Here is a 25,184-nt window from a genome sequence, read left to right on the forward strand (position 1 = left end):
GGTGTGTGTGGATACCGGACTGCTTGTGGGAGTTTCCATTATAGCACGTCAGGTATTTCATTTGTATTGCTGACATTGTTTCAACCAAAATTAGATTGTGATGTGTTTTCTATCGATTTCTTATCGCAGTCCGCAAGCTCGGCTGCAGCGAAAAAGCTAAGAGCGGCCGTTTACGACAAAAAAAAAAAAAAAAAAAAAAAAAAAAAAAAAAAAAAAAACTCCACAACTAAAAAAGGACGCAAGTGGCTTATGGCTCAGTGGAGAAAGAAAAGAAAAAATAATAATGCTGAAGTAAAACATTATTTATCCTAAGGCCGTGGGTTCGATCCCTGGTTATTATTAAAAATCTTATTTGTAAATTATCACTACTTTCATCTTTGTGAATGTTTGTTAATGTGTAAAATACCATGTTGCACGGTGGTTAGGAGTTAACGTTATGCTGCAGGTCCCCCTAAAGCTGACTGGGAGAATTAATTCAAAGGTAGGAGGAAGCAACTGCACGCCACTTCCAGTCGAAAAATGGCTAGTAAAGGACAGTGGTGCGGAGTGATGACAGATTTCCTTCACGCGTCAGCAGGTAGTCGTGTACCACGGAGAGGTGGCCGAGCTTGGGGCGAAAGTCTCTGGTACGAGTTGTTATGCGATGGAGACTGCTTGCCGTTTGTGTACCAAATTGTGCCGCGCAGGATTAGCCGAGCGGTCTTAGGCGCTGCAGTCATGGACTGTGCGGCTGGTCCCGGCGGAGTTTCGAGTCCTCCCTCGGGCATGGGTGTGTGTGTTTCTCCTTAGGATAATTTAGGTTAAGTAGTGAGTAAGCTTAGGGACTGATGACCTTAGCAGTTAAGTCCCATAAGATTTTACAGACTTTTTTTTGTACCAAATTGTAATATTTTACCAACAAATAATTACAGTTCCAGGCATCGGCCGCATACGAGAACCGAGGAATAAAGCACTTAATATTTACGTATTTTACGACGAGTTCTAATTACAGTGACTTTGATATATTGCAAAACAATCGCTAACGATGTGCTAATCCGCTAACCTGGAAAACGGCGAAAATGCCACAGAAGCTTAAGAAAATGTTGGAATTAAAATTGGCACGCCTGAGTTGTTCAGCGGTAGCACCATGTTTGTATCGTATTACTGGATTTTGTTTTTCGCTTTCATTTACAGGGTGCTCAAAAGGTCAGTATAAATTTGAAAACTTAATAAACCACGGAATAATGTAGATAGAGAGGTAAAAATTGACACACATCCTTGGAATGACATGGAGTTTTATTAGCAGCAAAAAAAAAAAAAAATGTCCGACAGATGGCGCGTGAAAGATCTCTTGCACGCGTCGTTTGGTGATGACCGTGTGCTCAGCTGCCACTTTCGTCATGCTTGGCGTCCCACGTCCCCAGACCTCAGTCCGTGCGATTATTGGCTTTGGGGTTACCTGAAGTCGTAAGTTTATCGTGATCGACCGACACCTCTAGGGATGCTCAAAGACAACATCCGACGCCAATGCCTCACCATAACTCCGGACGTGCTTTACAGTGCTGTTCACAACATTATTCCTCGACTACAGCAATTGTTGAGGAATGATGATGGACATATTGAGCATTTCCTGTAAAGAACATCATTTTTGCTTTGTCTTACTTTCTTATGCTAATTATTGCTATTCTGATCAGATGAAGGGTCATCTGTCGGACATTTTTTGAACTTTTGTATTTTTTTGGTTCTAATAAAACCCCATGTAATTCCAAACATGTGTGTCACTTTGTACCTCTCTATCTATATTATTCCGTGATTTATTCAGTTCTCAAACTTATATTGACTTTTTGATCGCCCGGTATTTAGTGAGCGTTGAGCGCATCGGTCTGAAAGATATCACACCACCTCTGATTTGACATGCAAATATATATCGATGACAGTAGTGGAAGATCAGTGTTAGGAATAGTTTATATGTGAGAATGAGTTACCTGTACACCGCAAATCGGGAGCCTGCCTCTAATAAATTTTACTAAACAGATTACCTTTCTTACTATGAGATGATCATACCAGAAGACAGGTGCCAACGAGTTACCCACTGCACATATACTGATAAGCCAAAATACTGTGATCATCTGAATAACTGCGTGTTTTCCTACTTTTGGAACGCAGTACGGCAGCGATGCTTCTTGACACGGATTAGCAACTCCTTGGTGGTTTCTGCAGATACATTTCACCAGATGTCCACATACAGCTCACACAAATTCCGTAAGTTACGGGCCTGTTGTTAGCATGGAGCTAGCGCCGGTGTGTCCCATCGATTTGATCTGGCATCTTTGGTGGCCAAGAGATCAATGTAACTTCACTATCCTGCTCCCCAAACCACTGTAGCACAATTATAGTCTAGTGGCATTAACAGTTATCCTGCTGGATTATGCCATCACCCTCGGGGAAGACGGCAATTGTGAGGGTGATCGGTAATAATGTTCACGAAGTCCATAGCTGCCATGGTGCCTACCATAAAACGATCTGTGCTCTTGGCATGGTGCAGGTTTTGAGCAGTCCTGCATCTAGATAATAAACGCGTATTCCGACACGACATAACTGGCGTTCACAGAAACGTGACTGATCCGACCAGGCGACGTTTCCGTCGATCAGTAGTTCAATCTCAATAATCCCGTGCCCATTCCCATGGTAACTGACGATGTCATTTGGTCAACATGGAAATATGTAGGAGACGTTTGCTGCAGAGCTGCATATTCAACAACGTGAGCTGAATGGTATGCTCCGAAACACATTGTAACGTATAACGTGGCAGTGTGTAACGTACACTACTGCCCATTAAAATTGCTACACCAAGAAGAAATGCAGATGATAAACGGGTATTCATTGGACAAATATATTATACTAGAACTGACATGTGATTACATTTTCACGCAGTTTGGGTGCATGGATCCTGAGAAATCAGCACCCACAACAACCACCTCTGGCCGTAATGCCGGCCTTGATACGCCTGGGTATTGAGTCAAACAGAGCTTGGATGGCGTGTACAGATACAGCTGTCCATGCAGCTAAAACACGATACCACAGTTCATCAAGAGTAGTGACTGGCGTATTGTAAAGAGCCAGTTGCTCGGCCACCATTGACCACACGTTTTCAAGTGGTGAGAGAGCTGGAGAATGCGCTGCCCACGACAGCAGTCGAACATTTTCTGTATCCAGAAAGGCCCGTACAGGACCTGCAACATGCGGTCGTGCATTATCCTGCTGAAATGTAAGGTTTCGCAGGGATCGAATTAAGGGTAGAGCCACGGGTCGTAACACATATGTAATGTAACGTCCACTGTTCAAAGTGTCGTCAATGCGAACAAGAGGTGACCGAGACGTGTAACCAATGGCACCCCATACCATCACGCCGGGTGATACGCCAGTATGGCGATGACGAGTACACGCATCCAATGTGCGTTCACCGCGATGTCGCCAAACACGGATGCGACCATCATGATGCTGTAAACAAAACTTGGATTCATCCGAAAAAATGACGTTTTGCCATTCGTGCACCCAGGTTCGTCGTTGAGTACACCATCGCAGGCGCTCCTGTCTGTGATGCAGTGTCAAGCGTAACCGCAGCCACGGTCTCCGAGCTGATAGTCCATGCTGCTGCAAACGTCGTCGAACTGTTCGTACAGATGGTTGTTGTCTTGCAAACGTCCCCACCTGTTGACTCAGGGATCGAGACGTGGCTGTACGATCCGTTACAGCCATGCGGATAAGTTGCCTGTCATCTTGAATGCTAGTGATACGAGGCCGTTGGGATCCAGCACGGCGTTCCATATTACCCACCTGAACCCACCATTCCATATTCTGCTAACAGTCATTGGATCTCGACCAACGCGAGCGGCAATGTCGCGATATGATAAACCGCATTCGCGATAGGCTACAATCCGACCTTTATCAAAGTCGGAAACGTGATGGCACGTATTTCTCCTCCTTACACGAGGCATCACAACAACGTTTCACCAGGAAACGGCGGTCAAGTGCTGTTTGTGTATGAGAAATCGGTTGTAAACTTTCCTCATGTCAGCACGTTGTAGGTGTCGCCAGCGGCGTCAACCTTGTGTGAATGCTCTGAAAAGCTAATCATTTGCATATAACAGCATCTTCTTCCTGTTGGTTAAATTTCACGTCTGTAGCACGTCATCTTCGTGGTGTAGCAATTTTAATGGCCATTAGTGTAATTTGGGACCACTCTGTCCAATGGGCAAGTAAGATTCACTTCAAAAATAGTGTTATTTATAAAGGGCTAACGAATCGATGTTTTCCGTTGACACAGGGCATCCCATGAAGTACGTGATGAGAGAATATGGTTCCCACTGACTCAAACTAAACGTTTCGAAAGGGAAACTACAAATATCTGCCGCAACACCAGAGAAATTGCGTCTGACGACTTTCAGGAGAGAACCGTGTGTATAAAAACATAAACGTCTTTTAATTAAAATGTTGTTTTGAGGGATTGAGGGGAGGGGTTCCGGAAAACCCCACACCTCACACACACACTCCCATATCCACCACTGAACGGAACACAAAACTTCAAAACGAAAGGAATGCACAATGACGTACCGTGTGTTACAGTGTTTCTACCAACTGGAAAATCTGTATATTTGGGTGACAGCGTGCAGATAGCCGAGCGAGGCTCGTTTCACCATCAATTAATTCAGCACAGAAAATCCAATAACGCTGTGAAAAAAAAAAATTAAAGCTACCTGCTGTGCCCTGTACGCATCATTTCCGGACATTTTATTTATGGGCACACTGTTGCACAAACAATAATTGCGTGACATTGTGAATTCCATCGAAGTATAATAAACGGATTAACTTACGAAAATGAAGCTCACATATAAAGCATAAAAAAAAGGAAAACGTTTCCCAGCAATCGTTTTTGTTTCATGAATGAGAACGATTTGTTGTCTAGAACGAGAGAGATCCCTTCACCCACCTCCACAGCCGAAGTCACAAACGCTATACTGGCGCTATACTTGGATGCTTGACTAGATTTATTTCGTCCATGTACCATTGGTCTTTTTTTTCCAAACCTGAAGCTGTTTATGAAAGAAATGGCTCTGAGCACTATGGGACTTAACTTCTGTGGTCATCAGTCCCCTAGAACTTAGAACCACTTAAACCTAACTAACCTAAGGACATCACACACAGCCATGTCCGAGGCAGGATTCGAACCTGCGACCGTAGCGGTCGCGCGGTTCCAGACTGAAGCGCCTAGAACCGCTCGGCCAGTTTATGAAAGAAAGCAAATTAAACAGTTAATTTTATTAACATCCACTATGCTAATTGAAGTCTAACAGCCTTTTCTTAACGTGTGATACAGCAGTTCACATTTATAAACGGTGAAAACGAATTCCACCGACAAAATTCGGAGACTGTTCAGGGATATTTTCTGAGTATTTCGGTGTCAGGTAGCCGTGGTCTCCGGTGGCTCGTTAGAGTAACAACGTATTTATAGTTTTCTGCGCTTATGACTCCAATTACCTTTGCTTGTGAGAAAATGCCTTCGTAACAGTGAAAAAGCCTGTAATATGAAGTCACCAAAACGTACAACACAAATTAGAGAGTAAAGCAACAAACTTCAGATGCAGAAGAATGTTTAATGAAACACCTCAGTCGTTGTGTCGTCCTTCAATTTCATTCAGTGAAACCTTACACGAGGTGTGTATCGGACAACTCTTCCTCAGAAAAGCTATCCCTACAGCTGTGTAAAACCGTTAACGTACAAGTAACTCTGCCAGAACAACTAACACTGCCGGAGACAGAACAAAACAATAATAAATGCAAGCTTCAGGTTCAAAAAATGGCTCTGAGCACTATGGGACTTAACATCTGAGGTCATCAGTCCCCTAGAACTTAGAACTACTTAAACCTAACTAACCTAAGGACATCACACACATCCATGCCCGGGGCAGGATTCGAACCTGCGACCGTAGCGGTCACGAGGTTCCAGACTGAAGCGCCTAGAACCGCACGGCCACACCGGCCGGCCTGCAAGCTTCAGGGTGAAGAGTGTTTCGCCATTAGTATTTTCAGCAGCATGTACTGTAATTCGAAACAACGGAAGCATGATCTTGCAAATATAATTTACAATTTTACAGTGAGGCGCTACAACAACAGATATTGGAACCATAAATCAACACCACCACCAATGGAGCCATTTTCAACGCTAAGCAAGAAACAGAAACTCATTACAAGAACGCGACTGGTACCGAACATATCTAAGTATCCCCACTATTGATTTCACGTGGTCTGGTTGTTGCTTATCGTCACTACCAGATATTTCTGAAACATTTCCACAAATTTTGTAATTCGAATTCTGAAACTTACTGGCAACCTGAAATCGTGTGTCATACCAGTTCTCGAAACTAGGACCTTTGCCTTTCACAGACAACTGCTCCACAGACTGAGCCATCTAAGCACCGCTCGCAGCCCGCCCTCACAACTTTTTTTTCTGTCAGTACCTCATTTCCTAGTTTCCAGACTTAACAGCAGTTCTCCTACATACCTTACGGGACTATCACTCCTGGAAGACAAAATATTGCGGAGATATGTCTTAGCCACAGTCTGGGGCATTGTATCCATAACGAATTTTAACCCCTCAGCGCTGTGTGCACTGATCTGAAATTTCCCGCCAGATTAGAATTGTGTACCGGACCGAGAATCGAACCTGGTACCTTTACCTTACGCCAAATTTTTTGCTCCCATAGGCTCCTTAGAGCCCACCCATCTCTCAGCAAAATCGCCTTCATCGGTGTTGGCTTCTTCCACGATTCTATATTTTTCATTGTTATTCCATATAGGTTGCTGGAAAGTACGTACGTCATACGAACCGATGGGTTTGCATCAGTCTCAGCGGAAGTCCTCGTACATGTGGTTTGAAGTTGTGAATCTCCTCTTAAAGTGAAATATAATAGCACTTAAATATTTTAATAACTTGAATTCTTGAATATGCGTAGCACTCCAATTGCTGCTTGAATCTCTGGTTTCTCTCACAGACCAAAAGGATACTGCAACGGAACGCATTGTAACACAGAACGTGAAAGTCCCTAACTCTCTTCTGAAGATTACATAAAACAGGGGTACGGGTCGAGGGATTGTGATGGGAGTAGTTTAGTCTTAGGTTAATGTATCGACGTTACAATGCCGATGAAGCAGGTCTGTACATCGTTCGCAGACGTTTCTTTCAATACCCTATGCCGGCCGCGGTGGTCTAGCGGTTCTAGGCGCTCAGTCCGGAGCCGCGCGACTGCTACGGTCGCAGGTTCGAATCCTGCCTCGGGCATGGATGTGTGTGATGTCCTTAGGTTAGTTAGGTTTAAGTAGTTCTAAGTTCTAGGGGACTGATGACCTCAGATGTTAAGTCCCATAGTGCTCAGAGCCATTTGAACCATTTGAACCAATACCTATGTTGACTTTCAAGATGGACCCTGAGGTCTTCAAGATCGGAATTTTCTGTCTGTAGGGCATAGTACGCGAAGTGCCCAACCAGCCATGCTTGCAGTAAAATTTGACTGGCGGGAAAAATCTCCAGTCCAATTCTAACAAACGAAATGCGATTGTGCGAGGCGCCTACCTGGTGATGAGAGACAGTTTTTTCTCATCCAACTCCAAATGACGTTTTGGTACCGACGCAAGAAGAGATGTCCGATAGTATGGGGAATTTGACAATGGCTACAGAGCGGGCTGTGTGCAAGATCGACTCAGTTTAACTTCTCACGCGTAAACACGGTGTTAGCGACCGCTTCATACCACGTTGCTTGTATGAAGGCAGATATCAGTAGATGGAATATGTTGTTCCACAGCCTGGTAAAACTGAGCTGTAGGAACTTGGTTGGTTGGGAGTGTGTAGTAAGAGTGATAAACAAAGCATTGCAAATGAATGGCGAGGAGCTTCGAAGTACTCCCTCGCCCAGTGGGTCAGGACTTTGAGTAGATGACAAAGTATTCTGGTACAACATTAGCAGTGACGTCTAAAGGCAGCAGTGGATCGATTTCCTGGTGGAAGGATGCACAGAAGTGTTTAGTTATGCTGTCGTTCGCATTTATGTTGATTTTGCGCGATCTTCTGAGAACAATCGCCGTAGAGTGGACTCCTAGTTTTTTAAGTCCAAGTCTTCCTAACTTTCTGGATGTGGGAAGACTTTGAAAGATACTGCGAACATTGTTTTACCAGACGTACCAAGATGTTGAGGTCAGGGCTTGCTGTGAGTTCGCGTTAGGCATGGGTAGCGCTGTTGCTATATGCTGCAGTCGCGTAAGACTTACTGCTTCACGAAGAACACTTTTTGGAGGCGACAGTGGTACCTCATGGTCTGCCTACGTGAGATAGGTTTTATGTTTTGTACTTTAATGCGCCAGTTGAACCTTTTTTTTTAGCACTCCGCGTCTTAACTTCTAAGGTCATCAGTCGCCTAGAACTTAGAACTAATTAAACCTAACTAACCTAAGGACATCACACACATCCATGCCCGAGGCAGGATTCGAACCTGCGACCGTAGCGGCCGCTCGGTTCCAGACTGTAGCGCCTAGAACCGCACGGCCACTCCGGCCGGCAGTTGAACCTTATCATATCGTTTGGGCTGGCAGTAATGAACATCCCCAGATGGTTCCAGACGTCAACTCTTGGCAACCATCGGTGTTGTAGTTAGTGTGGATGCTGACCTCTTAGTAAGACTACACATTTTGTATATTCAAGAATGTACGCCTGTACTGCTGTTAATTATCTAGAATCCGTTGGACGAGCTGTGTGTGTTTGTCATCGTGGTATATCAAGGTGACATCACGTCCTTGGGCTCGGACAACGTTTTTGAGGCCCTATGGGAAACCTCCAAGTTCCCTACAGAAATATACAACCATGCTGTCTCTATAGCCGTTCATAATTGCTAAAGTATTGCCGGCGCAGGATTTTGTGCAAGAACTGACCTCTAGATTATGTCCCATGATCGTTCGATCGGATTAATGTCGGGCGATATGTGTGGCCAAACCATTCGCGAGAAATATCCAGAATGTTGTTCAAACCAGTCGCGAACAACTGTCGTCTGTGTCATGGCACATTGTCATCCATTAAAATTCCATCATTGTTTAATAACATGACATCTACGAATGGCTGCAAGTGGTTTCCAAGCAGCCGAACATCCAGAGGGACCATTCCATTCCTATAGGCAGCCTACACCATTATGGAGCCACCACCAGCTTGCAAATGGTTCAAATGGCTCTGAGCACTATGGGACTTAACATCTGAGGTCATCAGTCGCCTAGAACTTAGAACTACTTAAACCTAACTAACCTAAGGACATCACACACATCCATGCCCCAGGCAGGATTCGAACCTGCGACCGTAGCAGTGGCCCGGTACCAGCTTGCACTCTGCCTTGTTGACAACTTGGGTTCGTGGCTACGGCGGGTCTGCGCCACACACGAACGCTGCCATCAGCTCTTGCCGAATGAAATCGGTAGTCATCTGACCAGGCCACGGTTTTCCAGTCGTCTGGGTTCCACTCGATATATGGTCACGAGGCCAGGACAGGCGCTGCAGGCGATGTCGTTCTGTTAGCACTGGCGCCGATCGTCTGCTGCCATAGCCCAATAACACCAAATTTCGCCACAATATTCTAACTAATACTGATGGCAACTTCAAATACTGGTATCAGACGTTATTCGGTTGGGATTTAAGGTGGAAAAATTGTTTGCTTGTGGTGATTCAGTTAGCCGTCAGTATCTTCAGCACAAAACATTTTTGGCTAAGGTTCAGGACTGACTGACTTACGTCGGTTCGGCGCTCTGATGTTAAGGTACGTTACCATGTGTTAGCTCCATCGGAGTCGGGGACACTGTAAACCATTCTCATCATGTGTGCCGTGTCCAACAGCGGCCAAGTTCTGCGTGAATGGTACCGACGAGACCAAATACGATAGCTCTGTGAATTGTACCTATACAAGTATTAAAAAGAAAGAGTCTGTTTCGCCTATCGAAGAAGCGTTAATTTTCACGGCTGAAGTAAACGGCCCACTCCACCTATCATAAGCCTGAATAACCACCAGTTGCAGCGCTGACGTGCAGGAGAGAAACACTGAGGCTCTGGAAGGTACAGACGGGGATGTGGAGCCATGCCGACTCCAGCGCCGTGGTCATCTGCGCTAGGTATCTAGGTTGAGCATCCATGGTGCGAACAGCCTGATCGAGGTGGTCCCACACATTCCTACTGAGTCGAAATCCGTGGAGTTGGTGGCCAGCAGAGTACGGTAAACTCAATCTGGTTCTCTTCGAACCACGCACGTAGACTGCGAGCTGTGTGACACATTGGACTGACCAGCTATTAGATGCCATCGTGCTGAGGAAAACTACATTTAGGGGCGGACACGATTGGCAAGGATAGATGCATACTTGTGTTGATCCATTGTAATTTCAAAATGCAAGATCACCCAGGGAAAGCCAAAAAATATTCCCCAGACAATAACGCTCTCTCCTCCGGCCTGGATCCATTCGACGATTGCTTCAGTGTCGTGCGCACCAACGTCCATCTGTCATTGGCCATGAACCGTGCTCGAATAGCCTAATGGTAAAAAAAAGGTAAGGTGTCAGCTCGCAATGAGCTGGGAATCCGGGTTCGAGTACCAGTCCGGCACAAATTTTCACTGTCGTCATTCCATTATACAGCTGACGGTTGTCAATACTCGCAAATGCGAAAACGATCCATGTGTATAGATACAGTCGGACACTAAAGTCTACATACACCCCCATTTTGCAGCATGTTGCGTACAGCCTGGATGCACAGAGACGTGTAACTCTGTGCCTGCGTCCACATCCAAAATAACATAACCCAAGGTCTTCAGACCGGTATCGTGTACGGCAAGCATGATATATGCAACAGTGTTTGTTTACAGCGGTACAGAAGTAAACATACACTTCGCGTCTGTCGTTAGTTGCAAGAGAGACTTTGCAGTGAACACAGTGCAAGCGGTGTAGTTTGATGATATAACACGTGTATTGCAATACATTATTCGATCGCGTAACATGGATTCAAAAAGAACCGAAATACCAGTGGAGGGCGAGGAAAAATATTATTGAGCTCAGTAAAAAGGGCTTTCCACTGCGGAAAATTGGAGAAATTGTTAGAAGCAGCCATGCAAGTGTCCAAACCATAATACGAAATTACAGGGATAGAGTAAGTGTAGAAAACAAAGCGAGATGAGGACGACCACTAAAATTATCTAACAGGGAGCGCCGACACATCATTAGGAAAGTGAATGCGGGTCCCAGAATTACAGCTACGGAGTTGGCATTAGATGTCGCTAATACTAGTGGAAATAATCATCCCATAACAGTACGAAGACTGCTGCACAATCATGGATTTGAAAGTGGAACAGCGAGGAAGAAATCGTTCATAAGCAGGGTAAATGAACAGAAGCACCTAGAATTTGCAACTCTGCTCCGAAATAAAGATTCTACATTTTGTAATACAGTACTTTTCACGGATGAGAGTAAGTTCAACATCTTCCAGTGCGATGGACAGCAAGAGGTGTGGCGTAAAAGGAATGAAAGTTGGAAGAAGAGAAATATTGTCCCATCTGTGATGTATGGTTGTGGAAATATTCTTGTGTGGGGCAAGTCTGGAGCTGCAGTTGGGAATTTAGTATTTATTGAATGTATTATGGATAAATGGAAGTATCTCACCATCTTAAAGAAGAATCTGAAGCAATCTGCGGAGAAACTGGGACTAAGAACAGACTGGATTTTCCAGCAAGACAATGACCTCAAGCATACGGCCATTGTCGTAAAACAATGGCTACTTCACAATGCACCAAAACAGTTGCATTCGCCTCCCCAGTCAGCAGACATTAAGCCAACTGAACATCTTTGGGGAGAACTAAAGCGAAGGATAAAAAAACACATCAAAAGCAAAGATGATTTAAAAGCTGCCCTAGTGAAAGAGTGGAATAACTTTACACCTGCGTACACAAAAAATAGTGTGGAATCTATGCCTTGACATTTGATCGAAGCAGAAGGTGGCAATACAAAATACTAAATTGGGCCTGAAAGTGAAGAACCTCACAGTTTATGTTTATTTTCGTACCTGACCGCTGTTTCATTTGTATGCTCAAGATGTCAGTATGTGGAATTATTATTAATTATACAGAATATATGTTGTTTTTCAGTTCCTAACATGTCTATTTATGTCACAGAAAGTGAATACATAATATTTTCTTGATTCATTTTGACTTCAAGCGTTATTTTTAGGGTGTGTGTAGACTTTAGTGTCCGACTGTAGTTCATCTATAGCTTACGATGAGTGAATATGCGAGTGTCAAAATATGACTTACATGGCCATATTTTTTATTCCATTGGTTTAAAAGCTTAAATTACACCGCCACGAGACTGTCGACCTTAGTATTTGAAATAAATTTCAATTTGATAACTCTGCCCGTTCCTGAGGGAAATGGGTCTTAACAGACGAACAGTCGGACAACAAATGGGAAAAAATTCATGTGATATAATTACAGTTTAAAAATTTAGAATTTTTCCTTTGTTTTTATTGCAAAACCTTGCTTCTTGTCAAATTTCATGATTCTATGACAGCTGGAAGTATCCTATAGGCTCAATTTTTTTTACACCGCCAAAGAACAGTAGACCTTAGTACTGGACTTAAATTACAACGTTATACCTTTATCCGTTCCTAACTAAAATGAGTCTGAACAGTCGGATAGACAGACAGACGGACAAAAAAATTATTCTGTAAGCGTTCCGTTTTTACCGATCTAAATAACCTAAAAATAAACCATCCCTCCGGTTCCATTGTAGCAACAAATCTCTCAAATTTTAGACCAGTTATGCAGGTAATCTGGCAAGATTTGAGTACTGTTACCTGAATGAAAAGCTCTGCATCAGCTATGGTCGGTCTTTCAGCTTTCTCCGTGTGTATATATAGCTTCTGTGTTTTGTGCTATGTTATACAGCAGTTCTTCAGACCGTGCGAAACATTACAGAAAGTCATAGATACATATCCCTAGTATTTCGGCAAATGTACAATGTTTAGCTGCAGTTAAGCCCAATCAAATATACTCATCACTTGTTTCATGCTGTAAGGGAACCATTGCCGACAAAGATCGATATTAGTTGCTAATTTCCGGTTGCTGCAATATACCTCATCTGCTAGAATGTCCTGGACGCTACATTTTCAAGCCAACAGTCGGGGACTCCCAGACAGACTGCACATGCCGTCTAGACGTTGGAGTGAGTCAGTCGGTGGCTAGTTGTCAAGGGTGGATAAATTTTTAGAAATAGTCTGTAAGTGCTGAAAAGAATTATTTTAGTCGTGATAGAAACTGTATATTTAAAGAAAATAATTTTGTGAAGCTAACTGCAAAGTATCGTGAGTTATGAGCAGCTTGAAGATGACGGCTTGATATGTGTATGTCAGCCATTAGTAGCACATGATAAACTAATTTCTTTACAGGAGACCACGTATAACATTTATTTATCTAAAGAGGGCCTAAACAATTTCGAATGAAATGAAATGATCGTATGGCATTGTTCGTCGGGAGATCCCATTCAGATTCGGCCGCCAAGTGCAAGTCTTACTGCAGTCGACGCGAAGTAACCAAACAACTGAAATATCCTTAATGCGAACTACACGAAAGAAACTGACTTACGTGGCGATGCAGAATGAACTATTTTGAACTGAGAGAGACAGGTTAGGGTCCATAAACTTTCTCTGTCTGAAATAAGCCTGTGTTTAAATTGAGAGGATTTTATCATTTCAGAACAATCGTTAAATTTAATTCAATATAGTCTAGGATATAGTGCACTGGACGATTTATCCGCATGCTTCAGTTCAAAAGCAACCCGCGTTTCTACTGTAATTAACTCTTTTTTAATCGTCCGATGGCCGCAAATTTAAGTGACCATTATAATTCTTGAAATAAATAAAATTTGGGGGAAGTGTACCAATGCGACGCCCGCTGTTACCGGCAAACGTAAGAGTATTTCCTGTTACAGACAATTTTTTCTTGTTTAAAGTAGAATTATTTTTCGTCATTTCGGTAGAGAGGTCCAGAACTAGTCTAGTGCTATATTCGGTTTAACAATGTCATAACAGTGACAGAAAAACAAGAACGACCAGCTTTATAGGAGCGAATGAGTAGTGCTACTGCACGGCGGCACCAAACAGCCCGCACGGTAAGATGAGATGGGACAAATCGGGTAGGAATGAAGTGGAGAAAAACGTTTATCGATCTTTCGGTGTTGACAGCAGTAGTGACTGATCGAGAAAAGAACGCATAGTCACAAAACCCTGGAGAGTATCACTTTCAAGATATTTTCGCAGAGCGGCTTAGTTTTTCATTATACTTTGGGTTAAAAAGCAGCTAGTTCCAGTACCATCTAAGTTACACCAAATAAAAATGTGGAATCGACTGGAAGACAAGAACCTGGGGGGAGCTGGTCAATGTGGAATCGACTGGAAGACAAGAACCTGGGGGGAGCTGGTCAAGATGCCAAAGGATGGAAGCTGTTTAACTCTTCTGCCAATGGAATATCAGGAGCACTGTAGTATTAATTTTGTAAAATGGAACAAAGGGATATCGAAGCTGCAACACTGGGCAGTATACCTGGTAACCAAATGGATCAAAAGGGATCTGAGCGTATGGTTAAAACAACAGCTGTTGTAGCTCGGGAAGGAGTCTGAGGAGGATACAACGAGGAGGAAAGCTCATCAGAGATTCTAAGTTGGGACAGAAATGATGAAGAGTCGGAATGGTATATTGATTACAAGTAGATTAATTACTGCTATAATCTGTTCAGTTAGACTACACAGTTGCATAGCTCTATTACGTTGGTCTGTAGTGAATCAGTAACTGTAATGACTGTAGCGATTCAAATTACAATTATTTTAAGGAAAATATTCTAAGGTGCGTTTTGAGGATACTGCTCTTAAATTCGAGAACTATATGGTATATTTGAACGCAAGTGTTAAATGAGTAGTACACCGACATCATCTTCTACGTAGGAACCTAAATGGGCCTGCAAAGACTCGTAAGCTGCCAATCCACGCAGGGTCATTTGGCAGTGGTTCAGTGTAGCTATACACATAAACGTAGATAACTGCGTGATCAGTCGTGAAATTAAGAGTTTGCTGACTCCCATTTAAATGTGATAAAGACAGAGGGATTCCTTTCAATTTGTTTAATATTGTTGTTTAATATGAAACACTTGTTGTCTTATATTATACATTGAATGTAGCATTGAAGCAAAATTTGGAATGTAGAGAATATAATTACTTGCCTCTTAATCGTAAGACGAGGGGTCAGTGATAACAACGTGTACAAAAAATAAAAAAAATAAAAAAATAAAAAAAATCACCTAGCCCTCACCATATCGGTGAACATTACTGAATATGGAGAAAGAGATGAGAGAAATAATCAGTCATCTAGATATATTTTCAATCTTTCGTACATTACGAAAACACGTTATCGGTTGACTGAATTTTGTTAGGCAAGAAGCAGTTAAAATGTATCCTTATAACTAAATATTGGATTTTTTCTACCATCAAATAACTTGATAGTTACTTAATTTTAGAAGAGGCTTACTAGAGAGGAATATATTCGTATTCGGTTATTAGCATGTTAAAATTCTACGCTAATTTTCAGCGGTTAAACAGATAAATCCTGGATATTAAAACATTTATTTCAATAAGGATGCATTTAGTACGCTATCACAGTAATTGTGGAATATTTACTCACGGAAGTAGTGTACTTACATCGTGCTTTGACGATTTTCTTGTTTGTTGGTTCCCAGGTAATGTATGTAAGGTCTTCAGAGAGAGTGAAGTATCGGTGGTACTGCCTTCCGTTTGGCCGCAGTTTGATCAGGGTAGTGCCGTTCATCATATACCGCAGGCAGTCGGAAGCTGCAACACAATACGACAAGCGTCTTACTTTCACATGCTTTCTACACACACTCAAGTTTAAACATAGTGACTATGCTTTGTCTGTGACTGCAGGAACCTATGTAAATAATGCCGAGATCTTTAATAGCCGTTCTAGCATTGAGATGAGTATGGATGAAATAGATAAAAGTTGTAGAATAAAAACGTAACACAATCCGAAAAGAAACAGTAAAACCCGTTTGTAAAACATGTAACAATACTTAAAAAATCAGCAGATCAAGATAAAAAAAATAATACACCAAGAAAACTGATTTGTTAGTTATGCAGTTAGTTACATGTTTCATAGATCATTTTAAAGATTCTTTTATCGAAATGATGTGGGACGAGTCAGTATACAGGATATGTAACATTAACTTTAATGAACACATTTTTATTTCTACTCCTGCAACTGCACTTGAAAACCAGTTCTTTAGGGATTTTTACTGGACTAAGAAACGCCGATGATCGAGTCGATCTTTATCGCAGTTCCTCCCGTTTGTTTCCAACGCGAAGGAAATAGAACACAAAGACTCCAATACGGATACGAAGTACCGTTCATCATGCACAATGCAGCACATTCTTGATAGCGTATGTACCTGTAGAATTGCATCCCATTGAGCCCACGGAGAGTCGCATCTGGAATGAGATAACCCGTCTTTCTCGTAATATGAATGTGCAAATCATTAGCGTATGGAAATAAGTACAGATTGTTGACATCTTTATTTCTTCATCAGATACAGATGAAATCGTGCATACTGCACTTGTAGCGCAACTAAGACACTTTATGAAGTGTATGAGTTTTAAATTTTCGATTGTCATCAGGTTAAAAACTGAATTCTATCTACTTATAACTTCATGGCCTTTATGTATTATGGCGTTCTATTACTTATTTATTAATTATAAGATTAAAAATGAAAAGACTATCCACCCGCCTTAAAACCATTGATGGTGTACAAGCAACTTTCTGGGGAGGGCAACCACAGCTCAGAGACGTTGTGAATATCAATAACAACACTCAGCATTCGATAACCATTTAAATCATCATAACAATTATACTATTAAAAAGTAAAGAATGATGAGGTGTTTCCAAAAACCGCATAGCTGTATGAATATGCTTTATTCGCAAATAATACACTCCTGGAAATTGAAATAAGAACACCGTGAATTCATTGTCCCAGGAAGGGGAAACTTTATTGACACATTCCTGGGGTCAGATACATCACATGATCACACTGACAGAACCACAGGCACATAGACACAGGCAACAGAGCATGCACAATGTCGGCACTAGTACAGTGTATATCCACCTTTCGCAGCAATGCAGGCTGCTATTCTCCCATGGAGACGATCGTAGAGATGCTGGATGTAGTCCTGTGGAACGGCTTGCCATGCCATTTCCACCTGGCGCCTCAGTTGGACCAGCGTTCGTGCTGGACGTGCAGACCGCGTGAGACGACGCTTCATCCAGTCCCAAACATGCTCAATGGGGGACAGATCCGGAGATCTTGCTGGCCAGGGTAGTTGACTTAAACCTTCTAGAGCACGTTGGGTGGCACGGGGTACATGCGGACGTGCATTGTCCTGTTGGAACAGCAAGTTCCCTTGCCGGTCTAGGAATGGTAGAACGATGGGTTCGATGACGGTTTGGATGTACCGTGCACTATTCAGTGTCCCCTCGACGATCACCAGTGGTGTACGGCCAGTGTAGGAGATCGCTCCCCACACCATGATGCCGGGTGTTGGCCCTGTGTGCCTCGGTCGTAAGCAGTCCTGATTGTGGCGCTCACCTGCACGGCGCCAAACACGCATACGACCATCATTGGCACCAAGGCAGAAGCGACTCTCATCGCTGAAGACGACACGTCTCCATTCGTCCCTCCATTCACGCCTGTCGCGACACCACTGGAGGCGGGCTGCACGATGTTGGGGCGTGAGCGGAAGACGGCCTAACGGTGTGCGGGACCGTAGCCCAGCTTCATGGAGACGGTTGCGAATGGTCCTCGCCGATACCCCAGGAGCAACAGTGTCCCTAATTTGCTGGGAAGTGGCGGTGCGGTCCCCTACGGCACTGCGTAGGATCCTACGGTCTTGGCGTGCATCCGTGCGTCGCTGCGGTCCGGTCCCAGGTCGACGGGCACGTGCACCTTTCGCCGACCACTGGCGACAACATCGATGTACTGTGGAGACCTCACGCCCCACGTGTTGAGCAATTCGGCGGTACGTCCACCCGGCCTCCCGCATGCCCACTATACGCCCTCGCTCAAAGTCCGTCAACTGCACATACGGTTCACGTCCACGCTGTCGCGGCATGCCACCAGACTGCGATGGAGCTCCGCATGCCACGGCAAACTGGCTGACACTGACGGCGGCGGTGCACAAATGCTGCGCAGCTAGCGCCATTCGACGGCCAACACCGCGGTTCCTGGTGTGTCCGCTGTGCCGTGCGTGTGATCATTGCTTGTACAGCCCTCTCGCAGTGTCTGGAGCAGGTATGGTGGGTCTGACACACCGGTGTCAATGTGTTCTTTTTTCCATTTCCAGGAGTGTATTTTCATAATGTAGATAGACGATTATGGAGTTCCAGCTTTCGGGACGGTATCCACCTTAAGATTCAAACCACAATGGTGGGCTGTCACAATAAAACTGAGTACATCCAAAAGATGCTTGTCAGAATGTACAAAGCGTGGCTGTTAAATGAACCAGGCTGGATAACACCCCGTAGGATATATTATAAGAATCGGTAGACACCAGCTGTATAAAACCAATGAAGTAAAACTTAAAATCCCGTGTAACGAGCGTACTTCCGCCGTATTGTTAACAGGTCAATGTAGTATCAAAGCAGCCGGTAGAGAATAGCAGGTATTGCTACTGTTGCTAGCCTCCACGTGTTGTCTTAAAGACACTTTGGACATTCCGCATTGATATACTAATAAACTGGGCAACTTTACTCACGAGTTGGCTATGGGTACGTTCAAACACAATAGCTCCATAGGAATCAGTGGACTCTTAAGGGCCGGCCGGGGTGGCCGAGCAGTTCTAGGCGCTACAGTCTGGAACCGCGCGACCGCTACGGTCTCAAGTTCGAATCCTGCCTCGGGCATGAATGTGTGTGATGTCCTTAGGTTAGTTAGGTTTAAGTAGTTCTAAGTTCTAGGGGACTAATGACGTCAGAAGTTTAGTGCTCAGAGCCATTTGAACCATTTGAACTCTTAAGAATGTGACCAGTATTTCGCCCAGAGACTTCATTAGCAAGCTGATTTACGAATGATAGTTTATCACTAAAATTTTCCGAGACGGCTTGCCCTCGCGTATGCTTTCGTTTGTTCTCTTCCTTCTTTGCTTTTGTACTGGCATTTGGCCATCGCCATACAGCCATGGATAACATTTTCATAATACCATTCTTCAAGCGTTTTACTATGCACGTCATTTATTTTTATTCTAATAAAAAAATAAGGTTTGAATAAATAAGTGAAACATGACACCGGTAGAAACTATGCATAAAGCAATTACATAATAAATTTAAAGAAAAGAAAGAAAATAATATAGCATCATAAAAAGTATCTATACTTCATGTGCAAAATATCTCCATTTAGTTGCGTCATACATACAGGGGGTGCCAAAAATATGGAAACACTACAAAAAATGGTTCAAATGGCTCTGAGCACTATGGGACTTCGAAAACCTCAAACCACACACACACACACACACACACACACAACTGCTGTGGTCATCAGTGCCCTAGAACTTAGAACTACTTAAACCTAACTAACCTAAGGACATCACACACATCCATGCCCGAAGCAGGATTCGAACCTGCGACCGTAGCGGTCGCGCGGTTCCGGTCTGTAGCGCCTAGAACCGCTCGGCCACTTCGGCCGGCGGAAACACTACAAACACAACACATTACTATGCCTAATACAGTGGAGGAAACCATTTAGATTAAAAACATCTTTCAGTCCTAGCTGAATGAATAAGCACAGGTCCAGTATGGTTTTTGATATCAAATTATACCAACCTGTCTGCAACACGACGGTCGATGTGAACGAGCGGTTCTTGGCGCTTCAGTCCGGAACCGCGCTGCTGCTAGGGTCGCAGGTTCGAATCCTGCCTCGGGCATGGATGTGTGTGATGTCCTTCGCTTAGTTAGTTTTAAGTAGTTCTAAGTCTAGGGGGCTGATGACCTCAGATGTTAAATGCCATATTGCTCAGAGCCATTTGAACCATTTTTTTGTCTGCAAAACAGCGGCAAGTTCGGGTAATGATGATAGAGGTGCATAGCCACCATGCACCCATCTTTTCAAAGGAAACCACGAATGCTCAGTAATATAAAAATCTTGTGACTGAGGTGACCAGGAGACATTTCATCTTCTTTCTCACAAAACAAGTCCTGGACTACGCGAGTTGGCTTTGAGCACAATATCACCATCCGGAAACAAACATAGTACCATGGAATGGGCCTCATTAACCAAATTCTCCACACATTCCTCGGCCGTAATGCGACCTTGCAGTGTAACATGGGGCTCATGCCTTACCACGATATGATTGCCCAAACCACCACAGAACCCCCGCCATGTTTTACGGTTGGGACGTAAACTCTGTCAGAATTTGGAAACAGTGTGAAACAGGACTCTCCCGCCCAGATGTCATTTTCCCATTGCGCAATAGTGCAAGTTTTATTGTTTCGGCACCTGTTTCCTGTTCCTGGCATTTGCGTCAGTGATGACCTTGTGCTGCAATTCCCTGCTTATTGAGCTCCTTTCGTGTTGCACTGATGCTGACAGGGTTAACGAGTGCGACATTCAATTCTGCAGTGAACTTTGGAGCTATTGTCCTCTTACTTTTCGTCAAAATCCTCTTCAATGACCAGTTGTCACGATCATTCAACACACAATTTCCTCTGCGTTGTGATTTAGCGGATGACGTACTTCCGTTTTCTCTATATGCCGTGTAAATTTTCCAAACGGTTACTATTGAAACACCGAATTTTTCAGTTACCTTAGTGACGGAAGCACCCACCATACGAGCACCAACAAGTTGCCCACGCTCGAATTCTCCTAGCTCGCACGTACTGCACTCACAACTACACAAAACACTATTTAACCACAATTGGCACTTTCAACGTATTGAGGACATCGCAGAGGTGCCTTTCGTGGTAAACAGCGCAATGCCTAGGCTCGGCGCCCGCATCTCGTGGTCGTGCGGTAGCGTTCTCGCTTCCCACGCCCGGGTTCCCGGGTTCGATTCCCGGCGGGGTCAGGGATTTTCTCTGCCTCGTGATGGCTGGGTGTTGTGTGCTGTCCTTAGGTTAGTTAGGTTTAAGTAGTTCTAAGTTCTAGGGGACTGATGACCATAGATGTTAAGTCCCGTAGTGCTCAGAGCCATTTGAACCAACCTAGGCTCGGCCACCATCTGCATTTACACTACTGGCCATTAAAATTGCTACACCAACAAGAAATGCAGATGATAAACGGGTATTCATTGGACAAATATACTAAAACGGACATGTGATTACATTTTCACGCAATTTGGGTGCATAGATCCTGAGAAATCAGTACCCAGAACAACCACCTCTGGCCGTAATAACGGCCTTGATACGCCTGGGCATTGAGTCAAACAGAGCCTGGATGGCGTGTACAGGTACAGCTGCCCATGCAGCTTCAACACGATACCACAGTTCATCAATAGTAGTGACTGGCGTATTGTGACGAGCCAGTTGCTCGGCCACCATTGACCAGACGTATTCAATTGGTGAGAATCTGGAGAATGTGCTGGCCAGGGCAGCAGTCGAACATTTTCTGTATCCAGAAAGGCCCGCAACACGGTCGTGCAATATCCTGCTGAAATGTAGGGTTTCGCAGGGATCGAATGAAGGGTAGAGCCACGGGTCGTAACACATCTGAAATGTAACGCCCACTGTTCAAAGTGCCGTCAATGCGAACAAGAGGTGACCGAGACGTGTTCCAACGGCATCCCATACCATCACGCCGGGTGATACGCCAGTATGGCGATGACGAATACACGCTTCCAATGTGCGTTCACCGCGATGACGCCAAACACGGATGCGTCCATCATGATGCTGTAAACTGAACCTGGTTCGTCCGAAACATGACGTTTTGCCATTCGTGCACCCAGGTTTGTCGTTAAGTACACCATCGCTGGCGCTCCTGTCTGTGATGCAGCGTCAAGGGTAACTGGAGCCATGGTCTCCGAGCTGATATTCCATGGTGCTGCAAACGTCGTCGAACTGTTCGTGCAGGTGGTTGTTGTCTTGCAAACGTCCTCCTCTGTTGACTCAGGGGTCGAGACGTGGCTGCACGATCCATTAGAGCCATGCGGACAAGTTGCCTGTCATCTCGACTGCTAGTGATACGAGGCCGTTGGGATCCCTCCCTTATCCACCGATTCCATATTCTGCTAATAGTCATTGGATCTCGACCAACGCGAGCAGCAATGTCGCGATACGATAAACCGCAATCGCGATAGGCTACAATCCGACCTTTATGAAAGTCGGGAACGTGATGGTACGCTCTTCTCCTCCTTACGTGAGGCATCACAACAACGTTTCACCAGGCAACGCCGGTCAACTGCTGTTTGTGTATGAGAAATCGGTTGGAAACTTTCCTCATGTCAGCACGTTGTAGGTGTCGCCACTGGCGCCAACCTTGTGTGAATGCTCTGAAAAGCTAATCATTTGCATATCACAGCATCTTGTTCTTGTCGGTTAAATTTCGCGTCTGTAGCACGTCATCTTCGTGGTGTAGGAATTTTAATGGCCAGTAGTGTATGTTCAAGCGTGCATTTCTCGCCATGTTTCCATGTTTTTGTCCAGCCTTTGGATTCAAGTGGCTCATCATATTTAATACTGTTCCATTTTTTTGAGTCCGTCTCCGTAATTGATTAGTCAGCGAGAGTCACTGCCATGCGGAGGATCCGGGTTCAATTCCTGGCAGCCCAGGTATTTTTCCTTGGCGGGAGTTCTGGAACGAGGTCCTCTCGTCTAATTAAGAAACTATTTGAATGAGAAGTAGCGGCTCCGTGGTTTGGAAAGCCGACAGTTGCCGGGAGAGTGGCGTGCTGATCCCATGCGACCTCATACCCCACCCGTATGAGCCCATGTAGCAGAGGATGACAGGGCGATGGGTCGACGCCGTGCGGTCCTCTGGGCCTGATCACGGAATTGCCTTATACCATTATTCTGGATTGACAGTAAGATTGCAGCGGATGTTGGAAGAGAAACCTCTGTCTTTACCAATATCACATAAAAGACTTTTGTTGTATCTTGTACCTGGTGTAATGAAATTGTAGATTTTTCAAGTCCTCTTCATTGAATAAATCGCATAATGAGGATTGTTCAAACAAATTTCGGGTTTGCAGCCGGTCGGCGTTCAATACTTCCCACGATATTTCAACTGGGCACATGCCAGTCATCTTCAGGTGAGCCGTCGCAGACTGGCGAAAACGTCCTCCGTTCCGCAAAATATAGCGTACTGTAACTATTCTGCGCATGCGTCGAAAACTTGATAGATGAACCCCACTGCCCACCGGCAGCGCCCTCGCTGGTGGAATAGCGGAACTCTGTCGCCCTCTGCGTTGCTGTTTGTCACAGCCGTCGAGGCACTCTGTCTTCGATTTGAGCAAATCGTGGAGATGATGGGATTCCATGCACTGTCCAGCTGGTAGCCGCTGTCCGGTTTAACAGATTTTCCGCTAGTCGTATTTCGGCTACCAGCTGGAGAGTGCATGGAATCCCATCATCTCCACGATTTGCTCAAATCGAAGACGACAGAGTGGCTCGACGGAAGTGACAAACAGCGACGCAGAGGGCGACTGAGTTCCGCTATTCCACCAGCGAGGGCGCTGCCGGCTGGCAGTGTGGTTCATCTATCAAGTTTTCGACCCATGCGCAGAATAGTTACAGTACGCTATTTATTGCGGAACGGAGGACTTTTCCGCCAGTCTTCGACGGCTCGCCTGAAGATGACTGGCAGGTGCCCAGTTGAAATATCGTGGGAAGCATTGAACGCTGACCGGCTGCAAACCCGAAATTTGTTTGAACAGTCAATTCGCCGGGAAAATTTTAAAATTCACATAATGAGGATTATTTAATTTCGAATTGGAACAGGTGGACTGGGAATCGACACTATTTAAGAACATGCATGTAATCATTAAAAATCGTCTGCTTCTATTTCAGTTACTAAAACAAGCAGCTGGCCATAATGCACTTGTTCTGAGATCTTGATCCAGACCTATTGTGTCGGCCAGTCGTTTCTTTATTTCTTACTGATTATGCGCACCATTTCTTGGTTAGGAATCCTGTCATTCAGATCTTCAAAGAAGTTCAGGTTTTCTACAACGGCTGTTAATTAATTTCTTTCTTCGCGTATTACGTCGTCTTGGCTAATAGCCATCCTCTAGAAAAATGTTTGATCAGTTAACTGCACATGTTTTGGGTTAGTCATTTTATGGGGAAGTCCGTGGCTAGCCAGTCTAGAAGCTATGATACTCCATACAGAACAACCAGTACAAAAAAAAAAAAATGTTTAGATATGGGTGAATCACCAAGGTACCAAACTAACTTATGCTACGAACAACACACATGCCCATGCCCGGGGGAGTACTCGAACCTCCGGCGGGACGGGCCGCGCAATCCGTGACATGGCGCCCTAAACAGCGCGGCCACTCCCCGCGGCTCCACAACCAGTAAAAACACTAGCACACAGCTACGTCATTTTTGTAGTCAGGTTCCACAGAACTGTCAGTCATTGAGACCTTGATGAGAAGTGGTGCTGACAGTGAGGATGTCAACGTACCAAAAGTATAGTTTCTTGAAAGACCACCACCAGCAGCACCAGTAGCATCGAATTTTAGATTAGCCGATAACTTCTGGGAAGAAGTAATCGCTTCTCGCACCAGACTGTCCAGGTTCATTAATTTCTGTTGCGTAAAGTCCCGTAGGAATCGATAGTTATTATTCCTCACTGTCAATTACTTTTGTATTGTGTATGCGTGCGTTACAAGATGTTATTTTCGAAGAAATGTCAAGCTTCCCGTCTCCTACATCTGCTTGTCCATTTGTTCACGGATAACGACCGTTTCCTTCTTTTCGTGATGCTCGCTGTCACTTTATAGAATGCAGCGACCGCTATGGTCGCAAGAATTGTGATTTCCTTTTATAACTCGACGCCAAGGCAGTTTTGTCTTCGTGCTTACAGTTGAGTCTACTGAC

The 25,184-nt window shown here is 44.4% G+C and overlaps 1 protein-coding gene across 1 annotated transcript in view; it reads right to left on the reverse strand.

Annotated features, from left to right (window-relative positions):
- The window catches only part of LOC126184041 (inactive phospholipase C-like protein 2), a 749,749-nt gene extending 733,155 nt beyond the window's left edge, over positions 1-16,594 (reverse strand). The window contains exons 1-2 of the mRNA XM_049926398.1: positions 16,555-16,594; positions 15,791-15,940 (exon numbers count right to left, since the gene is read on the reverse strand). Coding sequence (XP_049782355.1) covers positions 15,791-15,940; positions 16,555-16,594 — 190 coding nt within the window. The remainder of the gene's footprint in view (positions 1-15,790; positions 15,941-16,554) is intronic.
- Between the last annotated feature and the right edge of the window lie 8,590 nt (positions 16,595-25,184).

This window comes from Schistocerca cancellata, chromosome 4 (genome assembly GCF_023864275.1).
Source record: "Schistocerca cancellata isolate TAMUIC-IGC-003103 chromosome 4, iqSchCanc2.1, whole genome shotgun sequence".
Lineage (NCBI taxonomy): Eukaryota > Metazoa > Arthropoda > Insecta > Orthoptera > Acrididae > Schistocerca > Schistocerca cancellata.